Genomic DNA, 10,984 nt, shown 5'->3' with positions numbered 1-10,984 from the left:
GACAGGAAAGGGCAACCGATTTGTAAAACTCTCTTTCCCCCACCGCTCCATACCCGTTCCCTCCCCTCTGGGTAATTGCCCTTCCACAATCCACCGCCCCCCCCTCCCCCCAGGCATATAAGGGGAAAATGCCCTTCATTCTTGTATCTTCTCTGCATCTGTACATAAAGAGCATTCCTGGCCGTGACAGTGAGGCAGGACCACGCGCTGATGAGGGGCTTTGGGATTTGTTAAGGGTCTTTAGTTGTGAAATAGAAGCCTGGACTGAGCAATCAAGGTGACCATGGTCTCGTGGGGTTTCTATGTGTCCATTAAGATTATTAAGGAGAGGGCTGGGAAATCTTGAGAACCAAGGAAGGAAGGGGACAGGAAGGGACCAGATGGGTTCAGGGAGATGTGGATGTCTAGAGCTGTGTGAGTCATTTCTACGTCTGCTGGTACCTGTCCCAGGGTCCTGAACTTAGTAGGCACTCAATGATACATCCTTTAGGGGCGCCTGGGTGGCTCGGTCGGTTAAGCGTCCAGCTTCGGCTCAGGTCATGACCTCATGGTTAGTGGGTTCAAGCCCCGTGTCAGGCTCTGTGCTGACAGCTCGGACCCTGGAGCCTGCTTTGGATTCTGTGTCTCCCTCATTCTCTGCCCCTCCTCTGCCCCCCCCCCTCTCTCTCTCTCAAAAATAAATAAAACGTTGAAAAAAATACATCTTTGAAATGAAATGAGTTACACACCCCTAAGTGCCTTAAAGGGTTAACCTGACTAAATGCCCAAAGTTTCAAGAAAATGAATTGCCACCGTGGGTGGGGGTGGGGCTATCGGAGGTGAGAGAAGGAGCCAGAGTTCAGAGGTCAGGAAGGGAATGGGGGTGGGGGCAGCTGGGCTGGAACTGAAGCTGAGGAGAAGGAATGGTAAGGAACGAATGGCAGGGAGGCCAAAGTGTCTCTGAGGCCCTCAAAAAGTGTGGGTTCCCTCCCTGAGTGTGATCAAATCTGAAGAGGTGGCCAGGCTCCAAATTTGACTCTGAGCCAGTGGAAGACAGTCTCCTTGAACTTGGGGGCCTCTCTGGGGACTCCCTTTTCCTTAGGTAAATATGAAGGATGACAGTCCTCCTGGCTCGCCCCTGCTCTCCAAAGCTGCACTGTCCCGAAGGAAAACAAGCATCACCCCAACCTGAGGTTCAGGGACTGTGGTGAGTCCCCTGGCTGCCACTGGCCCAAAGTTGACAGAGAAAACAGGTTCCCAGGCCAGAAATCTTGTGCGACAGTCCCCCAGTCTCTTCAGCCCCCAACCCTGGCCATGTGTAGCCCTTGGAGGCCCGGAGAGATACCCTGGGGGGCTTCTGGAGAGGAGCTGGGGGCTCTGGGGCTGTTTGCTTGCTCCTCTTTCCTAGGAGCTTGGAAACTCTCCAGGGTGGGAGTCCACACTTGATTCATATGAAATTAATTCATTCACATATTTAGCACACATTTGCTGAGCTCTATGTTCCAGTCACAAGAGAGAAAAAGCTCCCGTACTCTTGACACTTGCTTTTTTGTGGTGGTGGGGGTGGGGGGGTGCAGATCAGCAGTAAAGTGGTAGCAAACAAATGAAGGAAAGGGACATGTGCAGGGTATGACGCATACACATTGGAAACCTCCTGGCCAATTGGTGGAGAATAATCGGGTGCGTGGGGGTGGCGGTGGGGCGACATCACACTGCATGTCAGGAAAGGTCAGTCTGGGAAGAGGAGATATTTGCATCGAGACCCCAGGGATGAGAAGGGACCAGTCCCATAAAGTGCACAGGGAACAGTCCAGGCAGAAGGGATGTCTTGTGCAAAGCCCAGAATAGAAATGGGATTTGCCCATCCGAGGAACAGAACGTTCTTTAGGTCACTGGGCCTCAAGCTTGGAGAGCAAGGGGGAGGTGAAGCCACAATCCATCACAGAAGTCATGCTCGTGTGAAAGCCCAGAATTAAACTCCAAGGGCAGTGGGGAAGGACTCCATGCCAAACTGTGGATGTAATATTCTGTTGTCCCAAAGAGAGATTTGGTAACTTTCATCAGATATCCCAAGAGACCTATGATTCCCTCTTCCCCAAACACTAGTAACACCCGACTTCCAGGGGGAAGACAAGCCTCGGGCCCTTCAGAAAGACGCAGTTTGCAGGGCTCAGAACATTCTCTGGGAATCTTCGGGAGTAGTAGGCAACATTAAGTGCCCCCCCCCCCCAAATACGGTACAAACAAAAACAAAGAAACGTGGAGAGACATATCAGCGTTGGGACAGTTGGGGCTCTCATGCTGCAAAACCCAGTTCCCAAACACCTGGGCGGCCAGTTAGACACGCTTAAGAATTGTGAGGACTTCTTCCTCTCGTTTATACAAACATGTCTAGAAGGTCTCCGAAATCTAAGTGTTCCACACAGATGGCTGAAATCCCCTACAACTGTGCCCCCACTTCCCCTAAACCAGTTTTGCAAGGGGCTCTGTGTCCTGGGGATCCCCTCTGTCCCCGTAGGCCCCAGGCCCCAGAGGCGACACCCACTTTTGCGGGGAGCTCCTTTCTCAGCCGGCCCCGCCCCCTGCGTGCCCCACAGCCCTCCCGCCCAAATCACCCCAAAGATGCGTGCGTTCCATTTGGAAGGACTTGGACTTGTTAATTAACCTGAACAGTCACATTGGTCTGCAAGGTGCTTTGTTGTTAATTAAAGCTGAGATTCTCCTTGTGCCCAGACGGCGGCTGCTGTTGTCAGAATAATTAGATAGCATGCGATGGTTTTCATGCAAATCCCTGGCAATTAGAGCTGGCGAGGAATTGGGTTTGAGATCCCAGGGAAGTCTTCCATCAGAATTCCTCCGAGGGCCGCCCCTGGGGGAAGGCGATGATGATGATGGGGCTGTGGGGTTCGGGGTTGGGAAAAAGGGTGTGAGGTCAGGTATCTGTTTCCTACATCCTCTGGGAGGGGCCCCAGCCCGGAATGTATGAACCGTGGGCCTCAGTGTTCCTCAGCGTTCCTTCCTGAGGCAGTGCGGAGGGATCCTCCCCAGGGCCTGGGCTGCTCCCAGAGCTTGCCTCCTGCTCTCCTATTTCTGAGAGGATTGTTCCTTTAGCCCAGGGGCCCAGTAACTCATACACGGCTAACGTCCCTGCCAACCCTAAGATTAAATTCTGAAGGGTTCTAAGGAAACAGGATCTGGATGCTTGAGGGGTCGCTGAAAAGATGCCACATTCAGACCAGTTTGGGGGAGGTTGGCAGCATGAGGTGGGTCCAATGGCCTGGGGTGGCAGGACTCCAGGAGAGCCTTGAAGAAATGGCCACGGTCAGGATCAGGCTCACGGAAGGCGTATCCCAGGGCAGTACACGGTACCGGAAGGGCCGCCCAGAGGGACTGGGTTGGGACGGGCCGGAGATAAGCGTGGGGAGGCCGCTCCAACCTCCCAGACCTCTTATCAGCCACCGGCTTCTGCCTCCGCCTTTGCTTGGTGAGAGATGTGATAGGGGGGGCCTGTCTGGGTTTCTCTCCAGCCAGACCCAGCAGGAGCGGTTTCTGTCTAGAGGCCCGGCCGGGGCTGGAGGGCACAGCCCCGGGGGCTTCAAGACAGCCTCCACGTGCATCAGATTACCCTGGAAGGCTCAGCGAAGGCAGACACCCTCCCCTGCCTCTCAACTAGGTCAGCCTGGCATCCAGGGCCCCGCGAGGGGCTGGGTGATGTCCAGTAAGATGGGGAGAGGGCAGGGCTGGCGGGTCCCCAGGAGCCGCTGCAAAGGGGGTAAGAGAGAAAAGCCTGTGACGTCTTCACGACCGGTGGTTGGAGGCCTTATTATAATTTAGGTTTGTAAATCCTCTGGTTTTCCTGCATTTTTCTCGTCTCTCCTTTCTGTCTCAGAACGCGCCTCCCGCGGCTCCACCGGCCCGAAGTCCCGCCTTTCCGTTTAGGAGGTACCAATCCGCAGCTATCCTGGTGGTTGCTAGGAGACAGGAGATTGTGGGGTGGGGGGGCGGGCGGATTTCGAGGCTTTGTCACGCACCCACCCAGGAAAATTCCGGAGCCTGTCTGCCGCCTGCCTGGGCTGTTCTAGCTCCCGCCTGCTCCTCTCCTGCCCTCTCCTATTTATCTCCGAGCCCGGAGAGTCCAGCAGAAACGGTGTAGGGGAAAACCAGGTTAGCCTGCATCTTTAGGAAGCGGAAAGGCGGTATCCGGATTCAGACAGGTGGGGAAGGTACCCTCTCAAGTTTCCCCAGCTTTGAATTGGGTTGGAGGGAGAAACTCGTTTTTGTGTGTGGCATCTTGGGTAGAGGGTGAATTTGTTGGTGGCAGAAGTTGGTCTTCTGCTTATCCAGTGGCCTTCTGACCATGGCCCAAACTTGGAGGAAAAAGCCCCCAGGGTCAGGATCATGCAGCCGGGGTGGGGGGGGGGGTGGTATCTGGGGGAGAGGCTCCCAGGGCACCGGGGTGTGGTGTAGAAGGTGGAGGGAAAGATTTGTGGGGCGAGAAAGGTTCATTTCAGGAGCCGGGGTTTGAAAGGGAAATTTGGGGGATTCTAAGCAGAAGATGAGTCAGATCAGGCCCCTCCCTCTGAAGTGTCTCAACCTTCTGGACTTCTTGATGTTTCGTTCCCGCTACGCATCCCACACAGAAAAGACTCAGCACAGAAGCCGGGGGAAAGAAAACTCATCGGGGCAAGGACTGAGTCATAAATCCTGATTCCACGTCCTGAAAACCAGGACGGAGAGGGGGACAAAGTGGAAGGAAGGGTCTGAGAGAGGTCAGAGCTGGCACACAGGTGTGTGTGGTGCGGACACTGATGGGCAGGCGAGCCGCACGCGGACGAGTGGTATCTCATGCCTGCACCCAGCGTGGATGGGTCCCTACAGATAGAGACAGACGCACACCCACGTGAGCACACACACACACGCACGCACGCACGCGCACGCACGGGGATCAGGGTCCTGCCGAGAAACAAACTTCAGAGAGATGATTCCTGGGAAGTGGCTTTGGGAATTCTCTCGAATGAATGTTCCCGGACTAGGTGAGGTCCCCCAGGACGCTTCTCTCCTCCTTGCCCACCACCCTGATCTCTAAGCAAAGCCAACAGGTGTCGGATAGAAGGCAGAGAGGAAGGCGGGACGAGCCAGCCAGGGTGGGGAGTCACGTTCTTGGCTCGCTTTCACTCTTCTCCGTTTTTCTCCCTCTGGGGCCTATGGTCTCTATCCCTGCTCTTCCGCAACAGTTTCTCTTCCTTCCTCATCTGCTAAGCCATCTCTTCGAGTTTTTCAGGGGTAGCGGCTCCCCTCATTCTCTGGTGCCTCTTCTCCTTGCCTTTGAGATAGCAGTAGCCTCTAGAGAGAACATCTATGCGCCCTGAGGGTGTTTGTACACTTTGTCCGCAGGCCAGCTAGAGAAACAGACGCTGGCCGGGAAGCCTGGTGTGAAATCCCTCCCTCTCTCCCTCTCCCTGTCCTTTCTCCTTCCTCTCCTCTGCGTCCCCGGATAAAACGAGAAACCAGCAGCTCGGTACAAGTAGCCTAGACTTTAATTCAGGTTGACAGGTGTGAAGAGAGCTGGGACTTGCCTCCCGGGGGGTCCGGATGAGAAGGCCGTCTTACCGAGAGAGGCAGGGAGGGCAGGGGCGTGCGGGTGGTCTGGTGGTAGAACAGGGCCAGGAGCAGGGGCGTGGCCACGCCGTGGAGTATCGCCAGGGCCTCTGCTAGGTGCAAAAGCAGGTCCAGAGCCTGCTGGGCCAGACACGTCGACAGTACCAAGGACTTGGACCTCACAAGAAAGTCCAGCCCCAGAGCCACCCCGTGAGGCCACCAGAAAACAAACCAGACCCACAGGACACTCACGCAGGGACCTGGCCACCTGCCCCACGCTTTCGTCAGCGCCTTGGTACCTAACAAGCCCAGTGGCAACAAGGTGAAGGCGGTAAAGCTGGCCACCACGTGCAAAAGCAGCAGAAACCTGGGGCTCTGGTTGAAGCTCAGGGAGCAGAGTCCACGGGAAGTGTCACTGGCCAGTGTGACGGGCAGCCCCAGGAGAAGAGCCGCTCCCCAGAGTCCCACAGGGAGCCACAGGGTGATGCCCGCGACGTGGCCCACATCCAGTTTGGGGCCCAGGCAGGCGTGGCACCCGATCAGCAGAGCCTGGGCAAAGGCCGAGCCGTACCAGAACAAGTGTGCCAGGCGGCACAGGGCTGTGCTCTGCACCCCGTTGAGCCCCGGGGCGAGGATGGGCACCACGATACTGAAGAGGGTGCTGCCCACGGCCAGCTGTACGAGGACCGGCCGCTCAGGGCAGACCCGCCAGTGGAAGAGAGGCCTGAGAAGCGCAAAGAGCACGGTTCCCCCCGCGAGGATGCCCAGGACGCTGGCGAGGACAAAGAAGGGCAGAGAGGAGTCGTCGAGCAGGGGGCAGGAGCGGCAGGGGGCGGCGGCTTCCACAATGCTGTAGTTGTAGTTCATGTCATAGGAGTCATTAAACTCATCCCAAATATCTTCTCCCAAGGTGATCTTTGTAGCGTCCTCATCCGCCACCTGGAGGGCATCCCCAAAGGGGACAATCAGATCATCGGCTTACCCCACTGAAGAGTCCGGGGGAATGAGGGCAGGGAGAGGGGGACAGGTGGAGTGGAAGCAGGGGGGACAGTGGGAGAGGCTGGCACAGGGAGCCCCGGAGCCTGGGAGGGAGGGGCAGGGGAGGGGACCGGAGAGCCCCGCCAGAGTCGGACGACGTCAGGGCCGGGGCGCCCGCCCGGGACCCGGCTGGAAGTGAGGACGATGATGGTGGGGGGGGGGCCAGGAGACCAGAGTGGGAGGGAGAAAAAGGAAAGAGGGAGGGTGAGAGACGAGGAGAGAAGGAAAGGCGTACGAAGACCACCGAGGGGCAGACAGAAAGACGATGGGCCAAGAGGTGGGGGGCCGCGGGCCTGGCCCCACACTCACCTGGTGCTGCAGACAGTTCCCCATGGTGCCGCTGAGCTCAGAGCAGGCAGAGGCAAGGGCCGGGGACGTCCTGTCGGTGACTGTGGCTCCAAGATAAGTGCCAGGGACTAATGAAGGCCATCAGTTCTGGGCAGGGCCATGGGCCAGGCGGCGGGGGGGAGCGGGAGAGTCAGGAAGCCTTTGCCCCACGCCCATTGCCTGTCTCGGCCTCGGGCCCGCGGGGGGCACCAGCCCAGGGCTTCCTGTTTTGAGGTTGGATTCCGCCAGTGGGACCTGCACTCGGGAAAGGAAAAAGGTGGCGACCAGATAGTGGGTATTTTCCCACAGGTGGAAAGGGAGGCTGAGAAGCCAGGGGGCTTTCCAGCCAGGACGGATCCTTCAGGCACAAGGAAGGAAGAGAGGGCCAGGGGTTACGCGCAAGACGGAGATAAGAGGCGTGCTGGGAAAGTGGAGGGAAAGGACAGTCGATGACTCTCGCTGCTGCTCCGTCCCCTTGAACTGGATCCAGGGTGACATGTTGGGGGGGGGGGGCGTGTCAGTGGGGCCTGGGGTTGGATCCTGGGGGCGCTCGCAGCCTGAGGGGCCCGTGCACCTGTCTGTGTGGGTGGCTGCGTGCTGTGTGCCGCGCGCACGGACCTGAGTGCTGGGTGTCAGGCAGGCGTCTGGCCGGTCCGGTGTGAGTAGGGGAAGGGCTGGGGGGCAGTTGCCCAGGCTGCACACTGAAGCTGCTTTGGGGAGTGACTGGGTGTCTGTCTGGCCACCTGTGGGTGCGGTGAATGCATTCTCCATGCAAGCACCACACACGGTGTGACGAGTCAGAGCAGCCCCTGGGGAAGGATGGGACAGCAGATTTTAAAATGCTGCCTATGGGGTGATCTCTGTTCATACTTCTGTCGGGGGCCGTAACGCCTCTGGAGCTGCTACACTGGGCTGGCGTCCTACCAAATGTGAAGTTCCTCGCAGGGCTGGGGGCTTCGACGGCTCTCGGGCTGGCAGAGGGAAAGCATTCGCTCTGCGGACGCGTCCCCCTGAGCCAACGCCTCTGTTCTTCCGCTGCCCCTTCCCCTCCGCCGCTTCTCACGGTCTCTGCTGTTTCGTTCCCCACCCCTGCATTTTACTCTCTCTTGGGTGGGGAGAGGGCCCGGACGTCGGGAGGGGGGAGTCACAGAGCATCGGAGTCAGAAGGATGAGATAGGGGCCCGTTAGGTGACACTATTTCATTCCAAGAAAGCATGGGATGTTTCGCTCAGTTTCACCAGGGAGCTCTTTCTCATCTATATTGGGGTGCGTGCGGCCAGAGGGGGGAAGCAAAGACACACGGGGGGGTCCCTCACACAGATGGTCCTCATTCCCCCCAGGGTGCCAGCTCAGTTCAGGTTCAACGTGAGCGGGTTGGACAGTGGCTCTGGCGGGGGCTGGGGGGGGGGGTCTCTCCTGCAGTGGGGTTGACGGTGCCTCTGATTCCATCTCGTCCAGCACCGCCGGGCAGAGGGCAGCGGGGAGCAGTCCAGGCCCCCACCCCGCACAGTCTGGAAGGCACGGACCCAGCCCAAGGGGGGCGAACACCCTTCTCTCCCTTGGAGAGTTCTGTTGTTTCCACCAGAGATGCCCTCGGGCGAGCGGCCCGGCAGGGGCAGGGGACACCGGCAGAAGCCCTTACACGCACACATCCCCACGGGGGCAAGGGCAGGAAGAAGGAGGCAGCCGGACGACACGGATAATCCAGATATATTGAGGGTGGCCCCTCTGAGATCAGCACAGGAGAGTTAGAAAGATTATAAAGATACACGATCCCCTCCCTGCTCCCGTCCCCCCACCCCACAGACAGACACACACAGCACGACGGCCCCTCCCCCCGCCCCCCCGTACAAATATGGCTTCTGTGTAATATGGACAGAGTGGTTCAGCTCAAAGAGGAAAGGTCATTTTCCCAAAAGCGGGTGCTGGGAGACAGGGAGCCCACGGGCCTGGGGCCCTGGGCCGCCTTGCTGCTGTGAGGTCGGGGGCGCCCCGGCTCAGGCGGGGGTGCCTGTGGTGCCCGAGGGCCCTGACCAGCGGCTGGAAGATTCGCGAGGGCATTACCTGAACTGAGGGGGGTGTGGGCAGGCCTCAGGGAGGACGTGCTGGAGCGGGGAGCGGGGCCAAGGGGCTCTGGCTCTGAGGCAGGGCGCCCCCAGCAGGACAGGGAGGGCGCGCAACCTCATCTCCACGGCAACAGAGGAAGACAGAAAATCGAAGGCAGGGGTGGAGATGGGAAGGAGACGGGCTTCAGCCCCAGCGCCCGCTGAGCAGGGTAGCGACTACGCACGGGGCGGGGAGAGAAGTGACCGTGGTCATTCCAGGGTCAGTGCCGGGGACAGGCCCGAGGCGTGCATAGCAAAGGCTGTGGCACTGACTCCATGGCTCTGAGAAGGGAAATCGAGGCAGGGTTTGGATGCTCCGTGTCTGAGGGAGAGACGAGATGGACAGCCGAGCAAAACACATTCTGGGACTGTTCTCTCCGCGACGGGCGGGCACCGAGGGTGGCCTGGGACGTGCGGGGATGCAGCGGCAGCCCAGGCGAGGGACACAGCCCGACCAGGGCTCCCCTGCCCCCGAAGCCCTTCCTTCGCGCGTCCTGCCGCCTCCCACCTGCCCACCTGCCCCGGGGCCCTCTCTCTGTCTCTCACACGTGCACACACACACACACACACACGCACGTGCACACACACAGACACAAGCACAGACACGACAACCACACACCCGCAGAGTTCACATTACTCCCCTCGTCTGGGCAGGAAACAGCTCAGTGCAGTGAAGCTCCTTTTAGTATTTTTGTTGTTATGTCTGCCTGGCTGCTGAGGGAACGGGAAGGGGCGCAGGCGGCACAAGACGGGGAGGAGTGGTTGCCGAGCGATGCCATGGAGGAGTGGTTGCCGAGCGACAGTCAGGGCTCGGGGCTCAGGTCAGAGCGAGGGGCCCGGAGCGGCGCCGCTCCCACAGCTGCCGGAGCCAGGAGGGGACAGCCTTCCTCTGCGCCGCCCCCGAGGGGCCCGGCTTCCCTCCCCGTGGAGGGGGCCCAGGGGTCCACCGCCATCTCTGCCATCCTTCCTCTGCCTCTGCGAGGTCCTCTGCCAGGACCCACGCCTCCTCGCGGGGGCCTGCGTCCTCCCCGTGGCGAGGCCCTGGGTCCCTGCCTGGCTGCCTGCCACCTGCAGGTCACGCCTCCTCGGGACCCCCCCCCCCCGCTCGCCCCTCCCCCGCGGTGGTGGAGGAGGGGGGTGAGGACGGGGTGGCGCCTGGTTCCCTGTCCCCAGCTCGAGGTGTGCGGCTGGCCAGCAGAGGGAGGGCCCCCTGCAGCTTCCGCCCACCACCTCCCCATCCCCTCCCCGGAAAAAGGCAGGTGGAGGACGTGGGGCTGGAGAGGGCACCCCCCCCCCCACCAGCCCGGCTCAGAGCCCTGTCCTTTCCCCTCGGCCTTCGCCCTCCTCCTAACACTCCAGGGGCTTTAGCTTTCCTCACCCCGGGGCCCCTGCCCCTCCAGCCTGGAGACGGATTTGATTTGGGATTGTTATAAAAATAATAATAACCCAAACGCAGAGAAGCCACGGAAAGGGCTGAGGGCAACCCTCCCTCCCCCCCGCCCTCCTCCCTCCCCATTCCAAACCGAGTACAAAACCGCACCCAAAGCAGACATTCTGTACAGGGGGGTGGGGGGGCCGGGGAGCAAGCGGGAGGGGCGGCCCTGGGGTCGCTCTGTACAAGTCCAGGTTGGCCATGGCCCCGGCAGTCCCCGCGGGGCCCCTGGGGGCGTAGGAGGTGGCTGGGCGCCTCTAGATGAAATACTCCTTCTTGTCATCCCCGCCCGACTGCCCGCCTTCTGCGTTGATGATGGCTGTGTCTGCATCTGGGGCGTCATCCGAGCCTTTGGCCTCGTGTGTCAGGTAGGTTCCTGAGGAGAGGCAGTTTCCACACCTCTGAAGCCCCCTGCCCCGGCCTCGCCCACCCACCGCACCTGCTCCTAGAGCCTTCTTCCCCGCCCGACCCAGTTTGCATCTTGCTGTCAACATCCATCACCTGA

At 59.8% G+C, this 10,984-nt stretch overlaps 2 protein-coding genes across 3 annotated transcripts in view; both read right to left on the bottom strand.

Annotated features, from left to right (window-relative positions):
* Positions 1–5,494: 5,494 nt before the first annotated feature.
* ACKR1 (atypical chemokine receptor 1 (Duffy blood group)) lies at positions 5,495–8,735 on the bottom strand. The gene is made up of 2 exons (XM_045454927.1): positions 6,925–8,735; positions 5,495–6,516 (listed from the first exon to the last, which is right to left on the bottom strand). The coding sequence occupies exons 1-2, from the start codon at positions 6,946–6,948 to the stop codon at positions 5,521–5,523; spliced, it is 1,020 nt and encodes a 339-aa protein (XP_045310883.1). The 5' UTR covers positions 6,949–8,735; the 3' UTR covers positions 5,495–5,520.
* Positions 8,736–9,713: 978 nt separating this feature from the next.
* CADM3 (cell adhesion molecule 3) overlaps positions 9,714–10,984 on the bottom strand; it is a 30,018-nt gene continuing 28,747 nt past the window's right edge. For both annotated transcript variants that reach the window (XM_045454924.1, XM_045454925.1), the window contains one exon: positions 9,714–10,855. In XM_045454924.1, the coding sequence (XP_045310880.1) occupies positions 10,737–10,855 (119 nt within the window). In that variant the 3' untranslated portion in view covers positions 9,714–10,736. The remainder of the gene's footprint in view (positions 10,856–10,984) is intronic.

Source organism: Leopardus geoffroyi, chromosome C3, assembly GCF_018350155.1.
Source record: "Leopardus geoffroyi isolate Oge1 chromosome C3, O.geoffroyi_Oge1_pat1.0, whole genome shotgun sequence".
In the NCBI taxonomy this organism is placed as follows: Eukaryota; Metazoa; Chordata; class Mammalia; order Carnivora; family Felidae; genus Leopardus; species Leopardus geoffroyi.
Note: the sequence above shows the minus strand (reverse complement) of the source record. Positions and strands in the feature narration are given on the sequence as shown.